This window comes from Apium graveolens, chromosome 10 (genome assembly GCF_009905375.1).
Source record: "Apium graveolens cultivar Ventura chromosome 10, ASM990537v1, whole genome shotgun sequence".
NCBI lineage: Eukaryota > Viridiplantae > Streptophyta > Magnoliopsida > Apiales > Apiaceae > Apium > Apium graveolens.
This window is the reverse complement of record NC_133656.1, coordinates 237,231,466-237,258,972: the sequence shown is the minus strand read 5'-3', so window position 1 is coordinate 237,258,972 and position 27,507 is coordinate 237,231,466. Positions and strand designations below refer to the sequence as shown.

The following is a 27,507-nucleotide window of genomic DNA, read 5'->3' as shown; positions in this document are numbered from 1 at the left end:
GGCAATTTGTACAGAGTTGGTCATAAACAGACCTGACAAATCGGATAACCGGATCGGTTTCGGATTGGATCAATTTCGGATTGGTTCCACTTTCGGATTATGATATAATTGAAGATCAATCAAATTAGATGTGATTCGGTTCGGGTTTATTCGGATTAAAAGCGACTGAAATTCGGATTAAAATTTGACAAATTCGGTTCAGATATTTTCGGATCATTATTCATTTTTTCAATTTCTGAGACTTAAAAAAATATTTTTTTATTAAATATAATATTTTTAATATAATATCATGTACTTCTACAAAATATTATGATTAAATAATAATATTATCATAAAATAAAATACTTTTAAATATGAATTTTACTTATTTCGGATCATATTCGTTTCGAATAATATATGACTCGGTTTTGTTCGATTCCAATTTATAATCAGATCTATTATTTCGGATCATTTTCGGTTTGGGTAATTTTTGGATCGGTATAATTAAATTTTCGAATAACTATCGGATTATATAATTCGAATTTTGGATTGGATCTCAATTCAATAAATTTCGGTTCGATTTTTCGGATCCAAATCCATTTCCAATTTTTAAATTACAAAATGACCAACTCAACGGTGCTGATGCTGATGGTGCACAACTGCACACAAAATTACAAGCGTAGTGCACCTCCCTGCCACACAGCAACCAAAACACAGTCGGTGCCTGTATAAACGAACACGCACAATTCACTCATTCAATTCTCTCTCTCTCTCTCTCTCTCTCTCTCTCTCTCTCTCTCTCTCTCTCTCTCTCTCTCTCTCTCTCTCTCTCTCTCTCTATCTCTCTCTTCACATCTCTCATGAACACTGCTCCTAAAAATGTTAACAAAATTACCTAAAATTCGAAACCTAGGGTTTGAATTTCTCTATAAGAGGTGGATTTCAAGTGGTTACGAAGCGCAGAAACCGAGGAGAGTAGCGGCGGTTTGGGGGAACGGCGATTACGGAAGGTTAGGGTTAGGTAGTGTAGAGTCTCAGTGGCGACCGGTGAACATTTCTTCGTTCGGTGATCAGAGTGTTTGTCAGATTGCTTGTGGCGGTGCTCACACTCTTTTTTTAACAGGTTGTGGTGTGGTGTTATTGTTTTATTTGAATTTTTTCGATTTCGTGTTTCGATTGTTTACGAGTTTGAGGTGTGCGAGTGCCTGATTGATTGTGTTGTGTGAATGTAGGGAGATGAGTGGAGTAGTGAGATTATTGTGTTAGGATTATGTTTTTAAATTATCTGATTTTTTTTGATTTTGTGTTTTGATTGTTTACGAGTTTGAGGTGTGGCGGTGCTTGATTGATTGTGTTGTGTGGATATAGGGAGATGAGTGGAGTAGTGAGATTATTGTGTTAGGATTAGGTTTTTAAATTATCTGAGTTTTTCGATTTCGTGCTTTGATTGTTTACGAGTTTGAGGTGTGTGAGTGCCTGATTGATTGTGTTGTGTGAATGTAAGGAGTTTAATGGAGTAGTGAGATTATTGTGGTAGGATTAGGTTTTTGAATAGCGTGTTGATTGTGTTTGATTGATTAAAATAGTTTGATAGGTATGATTTGATTGTTTATGCGGACCTATGGGAATGAATGGAGTAGTGAGATTATTGTGTTACAATTATGCTTTTAAATTGCGTGTTGATTATGTTTGATTGTTAAAATAGTTTGCTATGTATTAATTTGATTGTTTATGCCGACATATGGGAATGAATCAGTGTTATTAAAGGCGAGATGCGCACCGAGGCGCCTTGGAGCCTAGGCGATGAGGCGTGAGGCGAGGCGCGCGCCTTATCGAAGTGAAAAGAATTTATTTAGAAAACAAATTATTTATTATAGAATTATGCAAAAACACCACAAATAGGAATATGAAACTTATAGGAACTTTCATGTTGGATTAATTTTTTTACTATCACTATTGCTCCTTTACAGTGTAAATTCATACATATATATTAGTATGTAGCCGGAAACACAAAAGAACAAGTAAATACATGGTATATTAGTATGTATAACACTACAGGTGTAAGAATATACACTATATATATATTTGTATACACACCCAATATATATATATATATTTATTTATTTATTTAAACTATATATATACATAATACACACACTGCTTTACTGAGTAGAAAAGAAGTAGAATATTCATGTCTATGTAAGGATATATCTTCACTTTTGTTATTATTGATAACATGAATTTCTAAACACTTATAGGCTTAAAAAAGTATGGGTTTTAGGGCTGTTTTTGACTATTTTTACTGTTTTTTGCGCCTCGTTGCGCCTCGCGCCTCAGGGGTCTAGGCGCGCGCATCATTGAAGGCGCTGCGCCTCGGTAAGAACTATGCGCTAATAGTGCGCCTCGCTGCGCCTCGGCGCGCCTTTAACAACACTGGAATGAATGGAGTAAATTACCTTGTTATGTTCGTGCTTTTAAATTGCGTGTTAATTATGTTTGATTGCTAAAATAGTTTGCTATGTGTTAATTGATTGTTTATGCGGATGCAGGGGAATGAATGGAGTACTGAAATTAGAATATGTATGTGTGTGTTCGTGTGTGTTGTATGCCAGTGTTGATAACTAAAGTGATGCGGTTGGGGTTTGGTTGGATAAATAGGGAGTATGCCTAAAAGATAATATATGCTTGAATTGTGACTTAATATTTTCAAGGAGGTTTCTTGAGTCCTCATCAATTGGAAAGGGGAAAATTATAAAATAAGGATAAGTCGATGTGTCTCGCTGTTTTGTAATTTTATAATTTGAACTATGCTATTCCATTTTAGAGTTGTTTTTTGGCAAATCATTTATAAGATGCAAGGAAAGTTTTTCTATGTATTAACTTGATTTGATTATATATGCGAACATAGGAAAGGAACAGAGTATAAAAATTAGAATATATATGTGTGTGTCCTATGTCGGTGTCGAGAACTGTGAGTGATGTTGTTGGGGTCTGGTTTAGATTAATATGGAGTAAAATTAAGAGTGCTTAAAATAACTTAATATTGTGAAGGAGGCTTCACGATGCCTCAGTGTGGCGATTAAAAAGGGGAACACATAGAATGAGGATGATTTCATGTGTTTCTCTGTGTTTAGAATAATTTATGGTTTGAACTCTTCTGTCCGATTGTACGTTTTTGTGGTAATTCATTTTTTTAACTTATAATGATAAGTGTAGTTTGATCATAAATTTGAGATTGATAGCTTTTGGTGCCGCTTCTATAAATTTATCCTTGTTTTTTCGACAGAATGTGGTCGTGTTTATTCCACCGGGCTCAATGATTATGGACAGCTTGGCTCATCAGACAATATAAGTTATACAACTGTATGTTTTATTCATTTGGCATGTTGTTATCCTTTAGCTGTTTAGTGCGTAGTTGTTTTTTGTATCTTGTTTGCTTCAATCGTACTTTACAGTGATTGGTTTCACTTTTGCCCTTACGGTCACATTATCATGAATTCTGATGCTAAAAAAATTGACAAAATGTTTAAGTGATACAAAACTGAGTACTAAAGCCAAGACGCCCAGGTCTCATGGATTCGTTGGAGGTTGTCATCCCACTCTTGGCGACGGTTATAAAGAGTTACAATCTAAAGATTAATACCTTTTGCCTTTCATTGCATACCCTTCTTATCAGCAACTAATTAGATATTTATGCATATACATATATCTGCTTGTCCAGAGATATTATGTGTGTTTTGACGTTGCGGAAGCTAATATAAACTGAGGAATAATATCCATATCATTTTTGTTTCTTGAGAAGCTCTGCCATGATAGTGGTTGAGAGAACGTACTCTATAACAGATTAATTTATACTATACAGATATGTGGATGAATTAATTTCAAAGTTGAGCAAAGGTTTTTCAACACACTGCTATTAGCTCAAATTCTCATTAAGTATTAAGAAGCTCCGAAACCAGTTTTTTTAATAGTAATTATGCATCAATTTTTTGAAATGATTTTGAGTTGCATTATCTTATGAATTACAACACCAATTCCAGTGTTATTTGGTGTATGGGAGAGATAAATAATGTTTGTACAGTTTCTAATTGTTGGAGTTTTAATTGTAGGATCCAATTGAAATATCTGGACTTCCAAAGGAAATTGCCAAAGTGTCAGCTGGTTATAGTCATTCATCAGCCATTACAGGTTTAAAAGTAGAACCACCCTAGTAGGTAGTTCATGCGTCACAATAATAGGTGACTAAATTTTGTGTTACCATTAAAAATTTCTTACTTCTCATATCCTTAATTTTGCAGGCTAGCATTATATTCAATATTTGATTCGTTATATTACATATTTGATTGTAATAATCAGAATTCTATGCCACGTAAAGGGCTATTGAGCTATTCTCCTTAATTTTCTATAATTTCTATACTGTCAAAGTTGATAAATAGTAATTCTGATATAATATTACCGTATTATTTTCCCGGGATTTGGTTTTATTGGTAGAGAGTTTTCCTGTACAAGCACCTACTAGTAATATGTATTATTGATCCATTGTTACCTGGGGGATGGAGCACCATCTTAATTCTGGAAGCCTTAATCTTAATTTTTTAAATGATACATTTTTCACGTATATATATACCTGTAATATGTTTAAGTAGGAAGACAATGTTTGCAAGTACGTTTTTTAAATATGACTTCTAATTTATTGCAGTGGATGGAGATCTTTATATGTGGGGTAAAAACTCAAGCGGACAACTCGGCCTTGGAAAGAGTATGGACTAAACGTTCTAGTTTTTCAACATTAATCATGTTTTTCAACTGGTTTTTTTATCTTAATTCTTGGCGTAGATCTGTATAATTTTTATCAGGACTCATGCCAGTTTGCTGAAACCTTATATGTAGAATCATCAACTAATTTGGGTTCAATTATTTACACATATAAAAGATTTGATATCCTTGACACAAACATTTAAGCATTTTTCTCTCTCTCAATTTATGATAATTGATTAATTTGTGATATTTTCTCCAGTATTTTAAGATACATGGTATTGCAATCTTTACTGTTTGGCACTACACCGAACTACTTGAAAGCTCATAGAAATGGTATATATCTGCAGGGGCCTCTAAAGTAGTTTCTTCACCAACTAAAGTTGAATGCTTAAATGGAGTTCAGATTGAAATGGTAGCATTGGGATGTGATCACTCGGTTGCTGTTACAGGTTTGCTATATTTTTTCATCTTTTTCTGCAGAACACTGGCGGAGCATGACATTATATATATTTTTTCCGAAGTGCTGTATTTTTTGTAACCTTACGTTCATATAGTAATTCAACCTGTATCATAGGTTTAAAACCCTTTTGTTTTAATGTTAGAAATTAAAAAGATCTGGAAAACTAATTATTTCAATGCTGTACTTTTAGGCACCTTGCAGTTTGGTCAGCTCTTTATTGATTTCCCACCCACAGTCCCAAACACACACATTTTGACCAGACAACTCAAAAATTGTACAGCTTGAGCAATGTCTAGTCACTACTGAAGTGTAAAATGCAATTGGAAATAGTTTCAGAAAACAAATTGTAACTGAAGTGATTCCATATTTACTCTCATCTTGATTACACTTATCAGATTTCACATGGTCGGATATTTAATCTTTTCCGGTCTGTATTTTTCCATAAAGCATTAATGAACTTCCAGCTTTCGATGATCAGTCAATATTTTAAATCTATTTCTATTCAATACGGAGCTTTTGAATTATTGCTGGTGCCTGGTGGCCTATTTTGGGCGTGTCACATTGGAAATTAACAAATCAGCATTCGTGCTGAGTAAGTGGTCCTTTATGATTTAACTCCTGCTCATGTTTTGAAGGAATGAATTATTGGAAAATCATTCTAAATTCTTTGAGAGGCAAATTAGTCTATTTAAAATTATTTAGTGGATCACTGGATTGTCATTAAACTCGGCAACCAGGCATTTCCGCATATCACTATTCTCATTTTATTTCTTGACCACCACACAGCTTAAACATTCCTAATCTTAGCAGGGTCACTTACAATTGTTATTTTCTACTTGGTAAACCGCTATCTACTGAAAAATTTCATAGTTTTGTACTTTGCTAATAATACTTGCTTGCTCCAAGTAAGGGTTTTTGTTGACTAAATATGGTCAACATGATCATTTTGTAAGATGCGTGCATAGTATATTATGTTCAAAAGTTAGTAAATAGTAAGTATTAGAAATTGAATGTCACACTTACCGTGAATTTGCGATGTTTACTTGCTACTTGTAAGAACCCAGGTTCAATTTCTGGAAACAGCCTCCTTGTGATAAATAATTCTAAGACCGAGTACATCAGGACCATCTGGACTTTCTGCACAACCTTCATCTGCTGAATTATGCAGTAAAATCCAATTCTCGTACTCATAAAATTATGAAAAATAGAAACCCAATATTGTAAAAGAACATTTGTAGTCGTTTGTATAAGTTTTGTAAAATAACTGATATGATCCCAAAATCTGAAACTGCAGAAGTGTGGGTTCAGACTTTTCACTAGCTTAGATGAAAATGATGATTGATCATAATTATCTCTCATATCATTTCAGACAAAGGTGAGGCCTTAAGTTGGGGAGGGGGAGGATCTGGCAGACTCGGGCATGGACATCAGTCAAGCATCTTTGGTTTTTTAAGGAGTAGCAGGTTTTCACAGATGGTTATCATTAGTAATTAATTCTCCTTTCTTGTATGGTTCTGGTTCATTAGAAACCTTATTAGGACACCTTGTTTCTATCTATCCTTGTTAAAGAAAAGGTTTCCCAGAGCAAGCGCATCTGAAAACATGCTCTGCCCAGTTTGTCTACTAATAAATGGAACTTCCTTACATGTAAATGTACTCTAAATATTTTCTAATTTGCCTTAAAAGTGAAGGAATCACGTCGATTATAGATCCTAATATATTCCGAAGAAGACCAAGAGCAGCATATTTACTTCCTGGTAGATGATTAATTTTTATAATTAGGTTATCTTGCACATTATCCCATGCAAAAGATTGCATTCACCTTTTCCCCTTGCTTCTTACAATTCCCTCATCACTCATCAGTAAACTGGTGGTATCCATATGTGTGCTCGTGAACATCGAATAATTAACTTAGAGGGTAAAGCGGTACAAAAAAGTTGGCAGTTCAATATTTTCTCACGTTTTTATATTGCATTCTATTCAAATTTAATGAATGCTTAAAACTTATACTATGTATATTTAAGAAACAGAAGGCAGATACATAGTATTAAGTGGGTATAATCCCTAGAACTAACTATGTACTTTATACTGTATGCGTTATCAAATCATAATAGCATACACTATACAGCTTGAGCTTTACATGTTTTTTGTTTCACTACGGGGATGGGCTTATTTATTTTTCAAAATTGGAGCTAAATCCACTACCTCGGATAAACATTTGCATTTTTAACTCTCTTTTTGTTGTATTTCAGTGAATATACACCAAGGCTTATAAAAAAACTTGAAGGAGTCAAGGTAGTTTTTACTAGTATTTACTCGTGCTGTTTTATTTTGTTATCATATGCGAAAGGTTTTGTTTCCAATTATTAAAGTTATTTTTTTTAACTAATCTTCCGCTACATTATTGCTATACAACATAGATCAAATCTGTTGCTGCTGGGATGATGCATTCAGCATGTGTTGATGGTACTTGAATTTATCCGAATATGTGTTTGTTGTTTTTACATTTGGTGTTATTTTCAAGCCTGTATATGTAATCTCTTTTCTTGGTGATTGTGCTTTTAACTTTAGAAAATGGCTCTGTCTTTATTTTTGGAGAAGGATCTGTCAAGAAACTGGTAAGTTACATACAATGTAAGTCTTAAAAATTTGATAGGTCCTGTTCTTGTGTTCATGTTCATTACTTCATTTGCATCTGCTAATTTATTAACTGTAAAACTATGCATGCAGGGCTTTGAAGAATCCAAGGTTGCTACTACACCGTCTGCAATTAGTAAAGTTCCACACTCGGATGAAGTTGCATGTGGGGGTTATCATACATGTGTTATTACAAGTGCGTTTAATTATTTATTTACTTTCACATAAAATATTAATATATTGCAGTTGCTTCGATCATGATATGTATACGTGATAATTGGGGAAAAAAAGATATATATGTTTGAGAGCAGAAATTAAAAAAAAATCACGAGCTGTTTATAATGTATACGTCCAAATTTTTATTACTAACTTGCTGAGTAAGTAAAAGCAGATAAAATTTATTTTAATTGTAAAGAAGCTTTTAGCCGCTGCTCGGTTTGAAGTTGATAAAGGTTCCTCTCTCAGAAGGTGGTCCAAAATGAGCTAACGGGAGTTCAGTAGTTTACAGTGTATGTAGTAAGGAAGGAGTGAGGGCCTTAAATTTTAAAAAAAAATAATTTTTCCGTTATATTGTTTACTGTTACAGTTCGGGTTGAAGTTATAAAAGCTTAATGAGCAATCTCCCAGTCTTAAAAAAATTAAGTGTCTCTTAGGTGGAGTTCTAATTTTTACCATTGCTTCATTTAGATCACTACAATTTATACTTGTATATCTGAAGCACAGGAAATCTGTTCTTTCTTTTCCTTCTGTTTGTTTTTTATAATGTCTGTTTTCCAAAATCCTATTGTCGGAACATAAATATGCCAAATTAATAAAGGACTAAAGATCTATATATGTATATATTTTATTTTTTTGTTGTTTGCTATGTCAAATAGATGGTGGAGAGCTGTTCACATGGGGTACAAATGAGAATGGTTGCCTTGGCATTGGGTAGGTTTGTTTTGTGATATTTGTCCTAGAATCGTTACATCCAGAAAGTCATTAATGTGGTATGCTTGATAGTTAGTTATTGATTAATGCATTATCTTTATCAGTCGTAGAGAAGTTGCTCATTTTCCTGAAAGAGTTGAGGGTCCGCTTGTGAAACATCCAGTTTGGAAGGTTTGTAATACTCGCATTCTCTGTAAAATTTGGTTTTCATTATTTAATTCCCCAAATAAAGGTCTAGACATTTAAGTAAAAAATTGTTGAACTATTTTGGCTGTATATAAATTTGCTTTTAGTTTTTCATTCTTCTCATGTTATAATTCTTCTGCAAATATTATTGGCAGGTATCTTGTGGTTGGAAGCATACTGCAGCAATTTCTGGTTCGTATGCGTGTATAATGATAGGCCTCTCATGCAATAATATATTATAGAATATAGATCTTTAAAACTAATGATTAACAAATTTTCAATCTTTATTCAGAAGAAAGAATTTTGACCTATATTTCTGTTCATTTTCGTAAAAAGTACATTTGAAGGTAGTTAAAGTATACTTTAGATGCCCCTCCTTCCAAACATGGTTGACTCATTTTTTAATATTATCCCTGAAGCTTGGTTGACTTTCTCATTCAGTAATTTGGATTTTTTTTCATAATTTTGTTTTATAATGTGATATTGATAATTTCACTTCCTTCGTAATACTCATTCCGATCCATTGTAAAAGACGTTTGAATTTTTTCACCTACTTCAAGAGCCTTGAAAATATAGTTTGTCAATGACTCAATAATCTTTTACATCCAGGAGGCAATATTTTTACTTGGGGCTGGGGAGGTTCACAAGGAACATTCTCTGTTGATGGTCATTCTTCAGGAGGACAATTGGTATGGCTCTACTTCTCTTTGCCATATATTACTCTGCAACATGATTGCCCAATTATGTACCAATTGCATTATTATGTTCTAATCTATATCATCACAAAATGCTTTAAAAGTTTTTTTTATGGCAGATTTTGTGAATAAATTAGCGGAATAGGGTCACATTGAAGTGTCACTCAGTGTGGCAGATAGATGTGTTACTATAGCATATTTTATACTCATTGATAAACTGAACACTACTAGTTTCTCTCCTTTAACTGTAGTCTGTAGAACTTTGACTCTGCTCTATGGATTCCTACCTAGGGAACTAGTAAAAACCAACATGCAACTTGCATTTTCTTTTTATTATATGTGAAATCTACTACGTGGGCGAGAGAGTGGTTTTATGATTTGGTTAATAACATTGTCAGGTCATATTGTTACTTCGTTTCCGAAAGTTTGTTGTTTACATCACACTCCTGCACAGAGCGACACAAAAATATTACACCCACTCGCACGTGCTTGCTTGCGTGTATAAAGAATTTGTATAGCTTGCATAACGTACATCTTGTACCTGTCCATTACTTGTCTGCTGGAACCTACCTGACAATCATGACTTCTATTAACTTGCTAGACCCTGTTAATTCTATATTCTTTTATCACCTTTTATTTATTATTTACATAACATAATTTCTTACTGCAGGGTTTGGGGGACGATATAGACTACATTGAACCAATGATGATAAGTTTCGGAAATAATGTAAAAGCATTGCAGGTATCGTGTGGTTTTAATCATACAGCTGCTATACTCGAGTATTTAAATTGACATGGCAGCTTTTGCGACCAAATATGTTGATGGAGATGTTGGTGGTATATAATTCTGTTGATCTGAGGAACCCAGTCGTTGCATGCCAGTATCTTCCCATGTACAACAATAGTGGTCATTTATACACCTTGTACATGAAGAACAATCAGTGTTGTATATCCAAAAATGTTGTAAATGATAAACTGTGTAAATCTGTTATATAGAGAATAATTGCTGTCAATTGCAATGTTGCAATGTCAATAGTGAAAGCTCCTTTGGGGAGCAAAGGCCATTTAATGGTGGTTTCAAATATTCTTACCTGACAGGGTTCGTAAAATCTCTGGAAACTGATAATAAAACATTGCATATCTTAATATGATTATGTATCATTGTTCCTGAGTTATTTGTTTGCTGGTGTGTTTGATACATCCTTTGCATTACAGAAACAATGTGTAGTTATTTAGAGTATTGGACAAGTTCGTTCAGTTGCTCCTTGGTGTTGATTTTTTCTGTTACTCCTAAGTTTGGTTTTTCTTTAAATCATTAGATTGAAACTATGTTTACTCCTCTGTTTTGGTGTATCCCGTTTCTTTTCTTAACCCACGGGGAGCATCAACTCTTGCTCAAGTATTTGCAGATCACAGCCCTTAAATTGACGGGAAAAACTATACTTGCTACCTTCCCGAAAACTGTTCAATAACATTTCAGCCTTTATGTTTACATTTTAAAAATGTTAAGACAATATCCGTAACAATTGCTGAAATTTATATGTGCTTATATACATGATAGTCTAGCAAGAGGTAATAGTTCTTACTTGAAAGTGTAGGAGCAAGATGTTGCCACCTTGAAAACTTCTTGTTGCATTTTCATCTTAAGTTCTTAATATTCTGAAAACAGTCACAATATTGATTAATCTCTCACGAATGAATGACTCTAAAGCTTGAACCTCCACCACGAATGCATCATTAAACAATACTTCGGGTAGGAGTTGAACACAAATATATTTGATGTGTAACTTGGTTATGAGTTTTTGAACAGGAGCTTTTCTCTAAAGCGCATGCACAATACACGTTTACAAGAAATCCATTAAGTGTGTTCCTTTGTTGCATCTGTCAGAGGATTTTAATTTATAATCTAAATTCCTCTTTCGTTCTACATATTTGAAGTCAACTACTGATAAATGGATGTTATGTTAATTAGAATGAAGGCGTATTGTTGCCTATTTTAGTTTCTCTGAAACAGCCATGTTTTGTAACATGTCAATTTGGTTTTTATTTCCCTGATTTTTTCTATCCTTGTTAATGCAGATTAGGGGTGTCAGGCTCGGCTCGAACTCGATTAAAATAGTTCGGGCTCGAGTGAGCTCAACCGAGCCTTTAATTTCAAGTTCGAAGTTCTGCTCGTAAAATGTTCGGTAGGCTCGAGTTAGGCTCGAAAGCTCGAATTAATTCACTAAATATTTTTTATATTTTTAATATAAAAAATATTAATATTTATATAAAAATATATTTATAATAAAAAAAATTAAAAACAATAGAGGCTCGATAAGGCTCGATAAGGCTCGCGAACCTTACGAGCCGAATAATTTGAAGCTCGAGCTCAGCTCGGTAATTTTCGAGCCGAATTCAAATTTTTTACGAGCCAAACTCGGATAGGTCACGGACAGTTTGGCTCGTTTACACCCTGATGTTGATGAACTTGTGAAGTTGGGCACGGGGCAGAAGAGGTCAATAATTGTAAGAAGACTTGTCAGGTATGTATTTTTTCTGTTCTAATAAAATCTCGGGATCTGGGACGACAGAAGATAAATTCTTAAACACTTAAGTTATCCAACCGTGCTCTTGTTAAGTCATGTAGTGTGTTATATTCAAACTTTTATAAATGTATATGAGAAACATCTAAATTAATGAGGGAATAATAAAATTTTATACACACGAAATTTATTTCAATTGTTGTACTTGTACAGTTGTACAGAAACAGTGGTAACAAATGACAAACCAGATTAATATAGGGTTGGTATACTTTGCTCATGCCTGAAGAAATTATCTGGATCAGCTACACTCTTCACCTGCATTAGTTTGCCAAAATTATTTTTGAAGTACCTCTTCCCCCAATCACTTGCTTCATTGTTAGTATTATTTCCCAGATCAAGATCCAGATAATTTACATATGCAGCCCTCGGATTCTTGGAAACATAAGGTGTCATATAGTCATACATGCTGTTGATCCATTTAAGGCGCTGTGACGCGTCTGTGTCAAGAAATACTCCCATGTATATCATGTACAATGTTCCAGCTCTATGAGGGAAGGGAATTGCAGACTCCGAGATCTCGTTCATTCTCCCCCCATACGGTGTGAATTGTAATAATGCAGCTTCAGGAGCAACATTGAACAGCATTTCCCAAATCCCCAGTATGCCATCTTTCGGAATTATGCTCCTTGCAAAGTCTGATTTTCCTTTGAAGTTGAATTTAGGCAAAGCAGTTCTGTTCAGCATGATGTCAGGTGATGTTCCAACTGTGTGATTTGAAAAGAAAGGGCCTGACTCGATCCAGCTGAGTTCGGAACAATCTTCTGTCTTCAGTCCCAGCTCAGGAAATCTGTCTCGAATCAAGGTTAGTAGTTTGTTTTTAGTACCAAGGTATAAGGATTCAAATGTTATCTTAATGGTTTTTCCATCTTCTCGAGTACTGACATTGCTCAACACACTCTGCACATAACATTTAACATCGAGACTTTTTGGAAATCTCGGAGCAACATCTTGCCACCTGTAAAATATATCAGTCGCGTTCTCCTCTAAAGTCCTGACAGTTCTAAAAACAGTCACGATTTCAGGAACAGGGACTAATTTTACCTTCCATGAAAGAATTACTCCAAAACTCGAGCCTCCACCACCTCTAATAGCCCAGAAAAGATCTTCTCCCATTGTCTTCCTAGTAAGTATCGTGCCATTGACATCGATGAAACGAGCATCAAGAACATTATCAGCAGCAAGACCGTATTTCCTTCTCATCATGCCGTACCCTCCTCCACTAATGAATCCACCGATGCCTACATTAGTCCAAAGGCCGCCAGGAAACCCAAGCTTATCACTCTTCTCCGCGATTCCACAGTATAGTTCACCAATTGTTGCACCAGAATCAACCCAAACAGTGCCATTTGTTGTGTTTACTGTAATTGACCTCAGATTAGTCATGTCAAGTAACACAAACGGGACTTGTGCCACATAAGACTGGCCCTCAAAATCATGACCACCACTTCGGATTCTAATATTCATCCCAAATTCCTTCGAGCAAAATATAACAGTTTGAATTTGAGATTCGTCTACAGGTGTGACGATGACAAGGGGCTTAGGAGTGTCCGGGGTCATAAACCGAAGATTGTTTATCGAAATCTGCAAGATAGGTGTATAAGAAGAGTTGTTCAGGGTGAAAACAACTTTCGATATTGAACGGGAATTGTTAGCAAGGCATTGCAGGAAGGGTTTCGGATACTCATCCCCTGTACTCAAAGCTGTTGCCCCTGAAAACGCTGTCAACAGACAAATAAAAACAGTACAGAGCAACAAACAAGTCATTTTTTTCGAGTTGTGTTGATCGAGATGATGTACAGAATGAGCGCATAGTTGCTACTTATAATGCCGAACAGGGGCATGAGTCTGATGGATTAGTGTGAAGCTGTGAAATTGTCATGCAACTTGTAAGGTGTAATAGTATATACCTTCATTTGTACATTTGCCGGCCAAATTTGTAATGGAATGATTAATGGAAAAGATATGGAAACTTCAAGCTTCGTGTTTATTCCTCTAACTCAACTCCCAAGATCAAACGCTGCTGCTCTCAAAGAAAGAGAATATAGTGAAAACATGGAGGTAAATTTTGTGTGGATTTCCTAGGTTTTTCTATTACAATTTATAGTTCTTCATTTCTCTCCTCTTTCTTATTTGTTACTCCCTCCGTCCCGGTGGCTTGGGGTCGTTCGTTATACATTAAAAGAAAATTTTAAAAAAAATTATAGCACTATATTTTATAGTAGTCTTAAAGTACGTGCCAAACATGAGGCAAAAGTACGTAAAGAATCCAGTGGGACGGAGGGAGTATGTTTTTTTGCAGGAGGTACCAAAATAAAGCTCTTCATGCTTCGAAAATTTGGTTGAAAGGTGTTAAGGATTCTTAGGTTTATAATATGCAGGATGAATTGTATTATCAGAAGGAAAATGTTAAAGATTCCAAATTTTTATCCCAGAAAATTACTTAAATTTAATGTGTCACGTGAATAGTTGGCAACCTTCCTAATAATAATATGGGAACACGAGTTCATTCATATGCATCCGCAAATCAAAATCAGACGTGTGTCAGCTACATTATTTGATAAAAAAAATTGAAAAAATATTTGATATACCTAGCACTACTCATACTCATGTCATAATAACAATTGGCTTACTAAATATTAAGATAATACTCTCAAATTATTATCATCTCTGTTTTTGAAAATTTGGTTGGGATGTAAAATTTTATTTTTTTGACAAATATAAGCTAATTACCAAAGTTGTTTATTCAAACAATATTGACTGTAATTTAGTAAAAAAAAATCACAAATGTAAACTTTATACTTGCATGTATGACACATAATAATAATAATAATAATAATAATAATAATAATAATAATAAACTTATGAAAATAATATAATATATTTAAACTTCAGTATGAATGTCCCATATAAAAGGTTTCGATACAATAATATATTGATTCGAAAGTTATATATTCTTAAACAATAATATATTTATTTCGTTGCAATGTATGTAACAATGTTGCTTGGCCACATTATTCAATCATAAACGAGGCATCATTTCGCTGGATGATTAGTTCTTTCAGGGCTAGAACTAACTTTAATATAAACCAGGACGAATTTTATAAGTTATATACAAGAATAAACTCACTCATAAGTGAATACTTTCTAATGTCTATATGACCATTTATAATCGATTATGGAAAAGTATATTAATATTTGCCTCTGCCATGAGATAACTGTAAAAAGTAGTTAGAAAGAGTGGTTCTGCAGAACACACAATTATCACTCTCGAAAATCTATACTAAATTCCTCTTCTTACCCCATCCGATCGCGATAAGGTATAAAGCCAAGCAACCTCCTACTGTACCAAGAGCAGTTTCCCAAAACTGTTTAGGCTGGCCTAGATAGAGCTCGATATGAATGTTCATGCCAAACAAACCCACAACCACAATTCCAGCATTCAGTATCATGTTTCCCGTACTTAGCATTACTCCCATTTGTAGAAGCTGATTCTGCTTGTCATCCAGCATTATGTTAATAAAGTCCTCTGTGTCGTCCACGTATTCGTTCATCTTAAAATAAAGGTAAATGTAAAATGTTGTCAAGTAAAGTTTTACAGAGTTCAGAAAGTAACTAGGAAAGAAAAAAGTAAAGTAAAATCTGGGAAACTACTCCAATGGTAGGTAAGAAAATATTCTATATAATTACTAATTGATTAGTATGATAACATGTCATAACGTAGCATGTTGCTGGAAATCTCAGTGTCATGGTATCAATTTGACGCAAACCTCCAATTTTAATTTTACTTGTATACATTGTATACGCTTTAAATAAAGTGGCAAATGTAATTTGAGAAACCGAGTCTCCCATGCACACCAAGAAATCCTAATTAGCAGGACTAACAAGAACCATAACAATTAACAACTGGTACTTCTAATCTAGACCAATTCCTAGCATCATACTGAATTAGATGATAACAATGCCGCGACACCACAATAAAAGTTATACTCCTCCAGTAATATCCCTAGTCCAAACTTATGTATTTATCACTCTTGAATATCACATACCGTAAATCCTTTCAGTAACCGTCATTGAATCTCATAGGCTGCACACTGTTCTATATATGATGTCACATGGATGTCGGTTAGGACATGGGATGATAAATATCTGAATTTCAACAGTATGTTGTAATAGTGAAATGTGTATGTGAGACCAAACCAACCAAATAGAGGTATTACAAATATACTTAGAAATTAAACCCAAGGAGACCCCTCCCTCCTCAATCCAGTATTCAAAGCATTAGGAACAGGGGACTTCTTTATTGAGATGGTCATGTTTTTGGGCTTATGAAACTCAAAATATTGAGTTTTAGACAAATAATAATATAATGGATAATAAGCTTTCATGGAAGATATTTTGTCAAAGTACCAAAGTTTTGGAAATGATGAGAATGCCGAGCTTACAGGAAAGTGTTCATGCCTTCATAAGAAAACGTCTATACTCCAATTATCAAGTGATAGAACTGTGTCGCTTGCCAAAAAGTCTTCTGTGATTTCTTCATTCTATTGGCAAAGTTTCTTCTAGTTTAGTCTCGTAATATGATATAAATATGGATTCAGAGAGTAACCCAGGGGTTAGATACTCCCAGTATGCGTTAGGATTGTAACTCTAAAAGTCCAATCCTTGTTGATCCCCCCTCGCCCAATCCAAAAAAAGAAACATGTCCCCAGCATTAAAAAAATAATAAGGAACCTACAACCTAGATTAGATAACACAGAAAAGTACAGATTTGAACCAGATAATATATGGACAAGTGCACCATTTAACAGTTATGCAAGAGCAGAAAAGTCATCTGAAACATGAAGACATGAACAGATGTACCATTTAAAGGTGCTTGTGCAATCTTGTTAAGAGCAATCAAGAGTAAGAAAACTTACATTAGCTAGCTTTTGGGAGACACCATCTATCTGTGCAAAATAGGCTTCTAGAAGACTCTCAAGTTCCTCAATATTTGGTTTGAGAACAGTAGAAATGTTAGAGTTGTTTTCTGATTGTTCTGCTTCAGACTCTTCATATCTGCAAACAGTATATGAATGGTTTCTCACTACTCTATACTAATATTTCATTATTTAATTCCAGTTGTACAAGACAAATTCTTCTAGTATACCAATTAGCACAATGTCAATTTCACTTCATAAACATTACTCAAAGCATCAGTAATCACCTTTGATCATCTATTGGAACTTCTTCAATGCCTGGTTCCTCTCTTAAAGACATTTCTTCCCTTGAGCTTTCAGCAAGCTTTTCGGTCAAGTACATTTCAGCCATGTCATTGTCATCATCTAAAAGGTGCTCAAGTTCATCCCTCACCTGAGAAAAACAGGGTTAACTTTATAATACATTAAATTGGCATTCATATCAAGGAGAAATACTGTCACAAAAACAAAATATGTTTCAGAATCAAATTCATAATTACAACAAAATTTATCGTAATAAAAACTTTACGGATATGATTTCTGAGGACATATCCATTCAGAAATCCCAATTAGCAGCCATATTTAAAGCAGGGAAAAGAGTGACTTGTTATTTGAGCACCTTACATGTATCGGTATAATCAACTTAACTTGTTTGTTGTCCACATATAACTCCAGCACCAGAAACTAAATTAAATATTCTGGTTGTCCTAGCAACAATGAGAGACATCAACTCTACTATATATTCTTACTTCTATTATGGCTAAATGAAGCATAAACAAAAAATTCAAATCTTATATGGGCGACCAATATATGTATATTTATTCTGAGAACTGAAAGTAATCAGACATGAATAACGGCACTTGTAGGAGGTAATTATATATAAATCGATAAACATGAACCTCTTAATTTTAACACATTTCTTGATATAAACCAGTAACCTCAGTAAAGCTTGTTTTGACATTAGGGTTGATTTTTTCAACTATTGATATTCAATTTCCATGAATCTGATTCTTATAGCAATTTATCATTTACCTTCTGTACACGGCCACTTATAGCAACTAGTCGACTCTTTATTTGTCTCACGCGCTCAAGGTTAAGCGTGCTTATTTGCGATGTCAATTCATCAAGTGCTGGATAAGCTTCATCCTCCAGCGTTTGAGTCTGATACAAATACAAATAGATCATTTTGCTAACGCAAAGCTAGTAACGAAATCAATGTGATACTTCAAATAATAAAAAAGAAGTTGCGGTCAATAAAGGTCCAACATGTATAAAATATAAACCTAAAATCTGGATCAGAGTATCTTAAATATCTAGCTGCTGGTCTAATTATGTGTGTGACAGGTCTCAGAGACATTCTTATGTATCAATGGGGTTTAGTTTAAATCTTAGTTAGCAACATATTCAGCTATAAACCCTCGCATTATACCAAAGTGGATACTAGATACCCCTCTTCTTTTTTAAACAAGAGGTCGAGGTTTCGAGCCTTATGAGGCATGTGTTTGTGAGTAGCCATAATTCAGTAACTGACCTTTAGTCCCACCCCACCCCCCAAAGAAAAATGACACAAATGCAGAATTTGTAACTTAAACTAATAGTAAATCCATAGTGACATACTAGAATTGCAACGAAAATATTAGTTATTGGAGGATTAATGCAGAAGTTTCATCCTATATTCCAATTTCAATTAGTTTCTTCACATAGTAATGTAACCTCAAACAACCAAGGCCCAGGCATCTAGTAAGATGTAAGAAACTATAATGGGGCCAGTTCTTGCTTCCAACTAATGACAGAGAGAAAGAACGACTAGAATACTAGATATCAAACTTCATACCTCTGACTCAAGACACCTGCAAGCAGACTCAAGACAGACTTCAAGTGCTTTGAACTCAAAAGGTAATATCTTTGGACCACCACCTGCTGGCGAAAGAACTGTTGCATTTGGATCATCCTTCTTGAAATTTGAGGGAAGAGTTGCACGCCCTTTAGCCTGCAAATCGCCTTCAACTTGCTGCAGTCAAGTTGTGTGCCATTCAAGTAATTATCATTAGTTTCCTTGTAACACGAGATACAAATTTTATGCCACATCCTTAATCATAATAAAAAATGCTAATTTAAAAAATGCAATTCAAACCTAATGAAAACAGATCCCAAACATGTCTCTATGCATACATAAACCTAAATAAATCACATCCCTACAGAAATTTAAATTTATTCTATCTTAACTTGTTTCCCAAATGTTCATTATTAAACATGTAGAATTTCCTATAGCGTTCTAGAAAGGCTGTAAACCATAATCAGAAACTAATGGGAAAATTTTGCCTAAACTAGTTAAGTTAACAAATCTCCTGAAACCTTAAGATATTAGGAGTTCTTACCAGGATCATATATTATATTGATATATTCTAACACTCCCCTCACTTAAAATCCCATTATTGTTTCGAAGAGTGGATCACGGCCACCCGTCTTTGGAGCAATAACTTGATTTAAAAGTTGTGCACTTCCCACCAAATTTCTCAGGTCACAAGCTGATACATAATCCTACAATTTCCTTCATTTGCAATAGCTGTCATTTGGTAATTACGATATACAAATATAATGCTTATTAAATCTTGATATTCAAAATTCTTTAGAAGTGGGTGAAGAAAACTTGAATAACTGTGAGTTGAGACTTGAAAGTTAGAAGAGTTTGGAAGTGATCTTTCGAAAAATAGTTATTAATTTTATATGCACAAAGTTTTGGGATCTCATAACTCTTATATAAGTGTAGTATAGGACCTATAGGCTAGACAGTTAAAGAAAAAATTGCTGCAAATAAATAGGGCACCTGCAGCACAATTGAAACCTAGGGGCAAACGCATAAAGATCCGTATAAAGCTTCAATACATAAGGCCAGTAGTGAAGTAGCTCCCCCCCCCCTCAATCCCCCAGGGAGAAAAAAGTCTTACGCGTTAGTTTCAAAAGGGCCTAGCTGGAACGTCTTAGTAAAAAAGTATTCTAAATAGGCCTACTATGTCTGATCACAGCTTGTAATAGGACTGCCCCATTCTTTGGTATAATAATAAATGGTCAAACATAAAATCCAGTATTGTATGCATATATTTTCACACACATACTGCATATCTTGCTCTCTAAAACAAAGACGATGCCACAAACAAGCTCTATAGTAACAAAAGCAGAGAAATGCTTAGATATATTGATCTAAAATAATATACGTGCACGGTCAATATAACAACATCAAACACAAACAAATACTCCCTCTAATCCAAACAAGACAAACAGTTTAACTTTCTTTTGCAACATCACTCTAATTTCTTGATTACAGGTTTCCGAAAATCAAACTACACAGCCAACACCTAAACTTAAAATCAACAACACAACAAATCAAATTTAAACTTCAAATAAACAGTTCAACTCCCTACTAAATCATCCAAATACACAAAAACTTATTAATTTAATCCACACTACATCACTCTACTTTCTCCATTTCAAGTCCTCGAAAATGAAACTACGAAGCCAACACCTAAACTTAAAATCAATCAAATCTAAATATCATATAAACAGTTCAATTCCTAACTTGATCAGACATTCATTCATTTGATCCACACTACATCATATTAAATTCACGATAAAAATTTCCGAAAAATAAACAACAAAGTCAACACCTGCTCGCCCAAACTTAAATCCAACACAACAAAACATAACTCCAATACAACAAAACAAAACACCTCGAATCGAAAGCTCAAATTCAATATACCTCCGGATAATTCACTCGATCACTCGGAGTCGAAACACGCTCCTGCAAATCAACAACAAACTGAACAACTAACGGATTAGTCGAATTAATCATCAAAATCTCAGCCGCAGTAATAATCGCTTTAATATGCTCTAAATTAACCACAATCGCTCGCTCTCGTCCCAAAATCGTCGACGGATACGAAAGCATCGGATCAAGCACTCTCAAATCACGCGCCGGCAGTCCAGTCCGGCGCATGATCGAGTGTTTTCCGACTTCCTCGACGTGAGACTCGCCGGACTCGGAAACGACGAGCCATACGCGAGTTCCGATGCCTTTGCGACGCGCCGGAGCGGCGTGAATCGCGGCGGTTCGGGTCGGATCTTCCGGAGGAGACACCATTGGTGAGCTAGGGTTTGTTTGGGATTATTTTAATAAGTTTGTTTTTTTATTTTCTCGTGTTCGGCAGAAAAGGAAAGTTCTATGTGTTTCCCGCCATATAAGGATATTTTATTATTTTGTGTCGTGAGTTTGAAAGATCAACTGTTTACTATTTTTATATTTTTTACTAAAAGTGAATAACAGAATAAGTATTTAAGTCAAGTTGTTTTTTGTTTTCTTGTCTTAATTTTTTTTTTCCCGGCCTGGAGTTGTATTTTCTTTTTCTTTTTTCCCAAGCTGCGCTGGATTTACGTAATTATTGGCTGGACTGTGTTAACTGTTAACTAGTCGGGTGGTTTGCTGCTCGTGATACTATAATTTCGGGTAATGATTCTCAATATCACGATTTGGAAATAATATGACCCTTTTCTTTACTCAAAAATATAAACTTTTCATGTGTTTACTCATCGAGACAAAAACACAAATATTGTGTTTAATGATGAGAGTTAACTTTATTGGTTTTAAAATTAATTCAGAAAACGCACTTTAAATTTGTTAAACGCGTGTTTTTTATGTTATTATGCCCAAAATTTGGTAAAAGAACCATCTCGTTCAAAGTCGGGTCAATTAAATAAAATTAGGACAGATATACCAGGAGTCAATCATAATCAAGGTTTGCCCTCTTTCCCAAAAAGTAAAGGGTGCATCATCATAAAATGGTAACTGAGATCGCCCTAAATATGAAGGTGCGCCTAAAATGATGACAAGACAGGAGAGCCCTTACTTTCCAAAAAGTTAGGGCGCGTCCCAACTTATACCAACTTATACAAGTTTAGGGCGCCCCCTAACGAGAAAGTATGATTTAGGATGGAGCTTCAACATGTTACTTGAACGAATTTTTTGAATGCTTTAAGAGGAAAAGGGATTATTATTACTAACATATCTTCTACAGGTACTCTATTGAATAACTCCTTTATGTGATACAATCACGGGAAGGCGGTATCCGTGGTCAGAGACCTCAGGTGTATGCTTGGACGAAATGCCTACTCCGATAGTCAATGAGTGTCCTCGTTGGGGATGTGGGGTGGTGTGTGCTTTGGGAGCTCTATCTCTATAGTCAACGGGTATCCTCGTTGGGAGATTTTGGAGTATCCTGTACTTTGCACCCAAATGCTTGGGATCATTTGTCCTGCAATCTGCTATGGGCTCATTATCCGGAGGACAAGGATGCGTCCAACATTTGGGATAAACCATGGTTATACATGCGTCCACAGATTAGAGAAACAGTTAGTTGTGAAGGGTTATCCTTGGTCGGGGAGATGCCTTATCCGCTAAGTTTCGAAATCGCGGACGAGTCTTGGGCCTTTATGGTTATGCCTCGTCGGAGGACATTCCTAAAACTAGTGGGAGACGGTTTCCAGTAGGTTTCCTACTGGGCCTCGGGATGAAAAATCTAAACCCATTAGTATTCTTGTTCCTCAAGAACTATGTTGAAATTGATTCCCTATAAATAGGGATACGTAGGAAAATTGCAAGGGGTCAGAAGTGGAGAGCGCAAATGAGTCACCACTAACTCTAAACAATTTCAACCACAATTAAAACACAACCACCAAACATTGTTCACATTTTACAGCAAATAACCACCGTCATAAATCTTGTTTCCGTCTACGAAACTCGAATTTTGTTGAAACTCGAATTTCTCCGTCAACATATGTGTTTATCAAAAGACAACGCATGCTTAGTTTACATTTATTTTGATTCAAAAAATTGATTTAGTACCCATGAAATTTTAACATCTGTTTTTAAGCTTGTAAAGCTCCAAAATGCACGGCCCACCCACTGAGCTAGAAATACCAATATGTATATATAGTTATAAACGCAATTATTAGTAAAGTTTTTGAAAGATAGAAATACCATAATTTAGCACCTGTGGGATTTTGGTTCTTCTCTCTCCGATTGTGAGAATAAGGGTCATTATTTTATAATTTTGTTTAACATCATTTTTTATTAATTAATCTAGGGAAAATGAATTCATACCTTCTAAAACTAGTCGCGATTTAGTATTAAATCTCTTACTTGAAGGTTTTGTATGGGAAATAATCATTTTTTTGTATTTTTCTAGTTAAAAACTTCCATCTAATAATTTTTGTTGTGACCCAAATCATATATATATTAAATTTAGACTGGTAGGTATATATTGGGCGGATAGCCCCTTAACATAGATTTGAATTAAAAAAATTTATTGTATACCCATTGAAAGATATCATGGTGACTGAACTTCTAAGAAGGATTGTCGGTATTGTACACCCATTGTAAGAAATCCTGGTGGTGGGTACCCATAAAGGGTTACAAGTATAGGATTCTCGAGCAGTAGCCTGGCAGAGCGCGGAAGCCTATAATATCATTCTCGGTAACGATACCCTTTAATTTTGAAGAAGAACATCTCTCTGACATATATCACAATATATGTTATTCTTACATGATAAATCACATAGTACTGCGATAACTATTGCGATATGACGAAAGTTAGAATACCCGTGAGATATGCAAAATTCGCTTGATAACATTGTTAACACAGGTAATTCTACCTATAAAGGGATAAACATTACTTTAATTACGAAATAATCAACAATTATATTAGATTTGATCTCCTATATATCTGTGTATCTAGGCACTGTTAAAGCACGTATACTCTCATGTAACTTATTTCATATAGTTTTTGGCTGATAGGACAACAAGTAATAAGGTTTTTGAGCTTTAATGTTATAGTCGCAATAAATTTTTCTGAAAAATCATGCACCTTATTCTTCGATAAAACCTAGATGTGAGCATACGTGGACAACTACTTGCATCCGCATTCACTGACATTATTTTAGCAACAATCTCCTATTTTGTTGTAACAAAATTCTTCTACAACAATATTCGTCTGAACCATACTTATCAACCTCATGTTATAACAAAACCCGTTTATTATTACTTTTACAGATATTAATAACATTTCGTCCCACCCCGAGAAAATCTCTAGTCATATTTTCTTCGTATAATTTCCCATGCAGCTGAGTCATCTGCATTTTGTTACTTTCCATCATCATAATCCCGTTATCGGATTCTAGTAATTCATACATGGTACTACTTTCGTTGTTGTTCATGAAAAGGAGCTCGTTGACAAACATCCCTGGGGAATTGCTCCTTGCAGATCCCATTGTTGTTGCTTTTAGTAGCAATGTTGTAGCTGACATGTGAGACTTGCTTGTTTCCTTGTTGTAATGCATCGAATTCGCCATATTCCCCATATTTCCGTTGTCTGATTTCTCCTCTTTTAGTGCTCTTGATGATGATGATGATCCACACATATTTGTACTAGTATTTGTGGATTGAATTATCTCTGATAACAAAGTAGAATTGTTGTCAATGAGCTGACTATTTAATTGAAAAGCACCAACATCCTGTCCCGACAGTGCCGGGAACGGGGTCATGTCTTCGGTGGATTGAGGAGTATTTAGTAGCGAGGAGTCGTTGATTAGTTCATTTATGTAGTTCAAAGTTGTTGTTGGAACTTGTAGATTAAATTTTGAACTTTCATCTGTTAATGCATCACATAATGCCCTATGAGTGATAAAGTTGTCCTTCCTGTTTCATATACAAACAAATCTCATTACTCAAACAAATAACATTTCATAAATTGCAATGGTACTAACATTTGTGTTGACATGAGCATCTCTAGCTACTACTCTAATTTAAGGTCCGTCAATCTTAATTATTTAGGTAAGGTCTGCGTACATCTTATCTTATCTGTCTAATAGGCGGTAGCTACACTCAATTGTAGAGTGAGATACCATCACAATATATTTGTACTAGTTAATAGCATTAATTTAATTTATCACAAAAAAAAATCAGATAAGAAAGTAAATGTTGAACATAATTAAGATAGTGTTGAGGGTACAAACTTGAATACCTACAAAACAGTGTTCCACACTGGCATTTATACTCCTTAGTCCCACATATCTTACTATGGGCCTTCCAAGATACAAGTTTAAGGCGCACCCTAACGAGAAAGTATGATTTAGGATGGAGCTTCAACATATTATTTGAACGAATTCTTTGGATATTTTAAGAGGAAAAAGGATTATTATTACTAACATATCTTCTGCAGGTACTCTATTGAGTAACTCTTTTCTGTGATGCAACCACAGAAAGGCAGTATCCGTGGTTAGAGACCTCCGGGAGTATGCTTGTACGGAAGGCCTCCTCTTGTAGTCAATGAGTGTCCTCATTGGGGATGTAGGGGGAACAACGGTGTGTGCTATGGGAGCTTTGTCTGTATAGTTAACGGGTATCCTCGTTGGGAGATTTTGGAGTATCCTGTACTTTGCACCCAAATGCTTGAGATCGCTGTCTTGCAATCTGGTGGGGGCTCCTTATCCGGAAGATAAAAATGCGTCCAATATTTGGGGTAAAACATGGCTATACATGCGTCCACGGATTGGAGAAACAGCTGGTTGTGGAGGGTTATCCTCGGCCTAGGAGATGCCTTATCTGCTAAGTCTCGAAACCACGGACGAGCCTTGGACCTTTGTGATTAGGTCTCATCGGAGAACATTTCTAAAGCTAGTAGAAGACGGTTTCCAGTAGGTTTCCTATTGGACCTCAGAATGAAAAATCTAAGCCTATTAGGTTTCTTATTCCCCAAGAACTACGTTGACTTGATTTTCTATAAATAGGGATACGTAAGCAAATTGCAAGGGCTCAAAAGTTGAAAGTGCAAACGAGCCACCACTAACCCTAAGCAATCTCAACCACCATTAAAACACAACCACCAAACATTGTTCACATTTTACAACAAAGAACCACTGTCATATATCTTGTTTACGGCTACGAACCTCGAATTTTGTCGCAACCAAATTCCTCCGTCTGTTCTGTGTTTGTCCACAGACAACGCATGTTTTGTTTACGTTTATTTTGATTCAAGAAATTGATTTACTGGCCATGAAATTTTAACATCCTTCTTTAAACATGTAAAGCTCCAAAATGCACGGCCCACTCACTGAGCTAGCAATACCAATATGTATATAATTATAAATGCAATTATTCGTAAAGTTTTTGAAAGATAGGAAAGACCATATCTTAGCACCTGTGAGATTTTGGGTATTCTCTCTCCGATTGTGAGAATAAGGGTCATTATTTTTATAATTTTGTTTAAATTTATTTTTTATTAATTAATCTGGGAAAAATGAATTCGTTTAGTATTAAATCTCTTACTTGAAGATTTTGTATGGGAAATAATCATTTTTTTGTATTTTTCTAGTAAAAATCCTTGCATCAAATAATTTTTGTTATGTCCCAAATCATGTATGTATTAAATTTAGACTGATAGGTATATATTTGGCGGATAGCCCATTAACATAGATTTCAGTTTAAAACTTTTATTGTATACTCATTGAAAGATATCCCGGTTACTGGACTTCTAAGAAGGATTACCGGTATTCTACACCCATTGAAAGAGATCCTGGTGGTGGGTACCCGTAAAGGGTTACAAGTATAGGAATTTCGGGCAGCAACCTGGCATAGCGCGAAAGCCTAGCCATAATATATATATATATCATTATCGGTATCGATACCCTTTAATTTTTAAGAAGAACATCTCTCTAACATATACTATGATTTTACAGGTAATTACCGGTATATATCGCAATATATGTTATTCTTACATGATAAAATCACATGTTATAATTACCAGTATATATCGCAATATATGTTATTCTTACATGATAAAATCACATGTTACTGTGATATTTATTGTGATGTGAGCATTCACAAATCTACGAAAGTTTATAAAACCCGTGAGATATGCAAAATTCGCTTGATAACATTGCTAACAGAGGTAATCCTACCTATAAAGGGATAAACATGACTTCAATTACGAGATAATCAATAATTACATTGGATTTGATCTCCTACACATATCTGTATCTAGGCAATTTACGGAAATCTTTCTTCGGAATACACACATATGCCACTGTTAAAGCACATATACTCTCATGTAACTTATTTCACATAGTTCTTGGCTGATAGTACACCAAGTTATAAGATTTTTGAGCTCTAATCCTATAGTTACAATAAATTACTCTGAAAAATCATGCACGTTGTTCTTCGATAAAACCAAGATGTGGGCATACTTGGACAACAAATTGCATCTGCATTCACT

At 34.9% G+C, this 27,507-nt stretch overlaps 3 protein-coding genes across 3 annotated transcripts; 1 reads left to right on the top strand and 2 right to left on the bottom strand.

The window, feature by feature from the left end:
- Positions 1-622: 622 nt before the first annotated feature.
- LOC141690025 (ultraviolet-B receptor UVR8) lies at positions 623-10,806 on the top strand. Its single transcript, XM_074494601.1, has 15 exons — positions 623-1,102; positions 3,266-3,342; positions 4,089-4,167; positions 4,679-4,738; positions 5,085-5,186; positions 6,567-6,660; positions 7,450-7,492; positions 7,618-7,663; positions 7,769-7,815; positions 7,928-8,030; positions 8,710-8,764; positions 8,869-8,935; positions 9,106-9,142; positions 9,560-9,639; positions 10,316-10,806. The coding sequence occupies exons 1-15, from the start codon at positions 859-861 to the stop codon at positions 10,436-10,438; spliced, it is 1,257 nt and encodes a 418-aa protein (XP_074350702.1). The 5' UTR covers positions 623-858; the 3' UTR covers positions 10,439-10,806.
- A 1,525-nt stretch (positions 10,807-12,331) lies between these two features.
- Positions 12,332-14,192, bottom strand: LOC141692706 (berberine bridge enzyme-like 26). The gene has a single exon (XM_074497627.1). The coding sequence runs from the start codon at positions 13,992-13,994 to the stop codon at positions 12,420-12,422; it is 1,575 nt and encodes a 524-aa protein (XP_074353728.1). The 5' UTR covers positions 13,995-14,192; the 3' UTR covers positions 12,332-12,419.
- Positions 14,193-15,253: 1,061 nt separating this feature from the next.
- Positions 15,254-21,412, bottom strand: LOC141688960 (magnesium transporter MRS2-F-like). Its single transcript, XM_074493113.1, has 6 exons — positions 20,943-21,412; positions 19,020-19,196; positions 18,218-18,346; positions 17,434-17,579; positions 17,147-17,285; positions 15,254-15,781 (listed from the first exon to the last, which is right to left on the bottom strand). The coding sequence occupies exons 1-6, from the start codon at positions 21,321-21,323 to the stop codon at positions 15,506-15,508; spliced, it is 1,248 nt and encodes a 415-aa protein (XP_074349214.1). The 5' UTR covers positions 21,324-21,412; the 3' UTR covers positions 15,254-15,505.
- Between the last annotated feature and the right edge of the window lie 6,095 nt (positions 21,413-27,507).

Coding starts and splice junctions, on each gene's coding strand:
- LOC141690025 (XM_074494601.1), top strand. CDS start 859: ATGTTAACAAAATTACCTAAAATTCGAAACCTAGGGTTTGAATTTCTC. Junction 3,343..4,088: donor ACAATATAAGTTATACAACT/GTATGTTTTATT, acceptor TTTTAATTGTAG/GATCCAATTGAAATATCTGG. Junction 4,168..4,678: donor TCATTCATCAGCCATTACAG/GTTTAAAAGTAG, acceptor AATTTATTGCAG/TGGATGGAGATCTTTATATG.
- LOC141692706 (XM_074497627.1), bottom strand. CDS start 13,994: ATGACTTGTTTGTTGCTCTGTACTGTTTTTATTTGTCTGTTGACAGCG.
- LOC141688960 (XM_074493113.1), bottom strand. CDS start 21,323: ATGGTGTCTCCTCCGGAAGATCCGACCCGAACCGCCGCGATTCACGCC. Junction 17,286..17,433: donor GTTCCAATAGATGATCAAAG/GTGATTACTGAT, acceptor TACTGTTTGCAG/ATATGAAGAGTCTGAAGCAG. Junction 15,782..17,146: donor TCTCCCAAAAGCTAGCTAAT/GTAAGTTTTCTT, acceptor CTTTATTTTAAG/ATGAACGAATACGTGGACGA.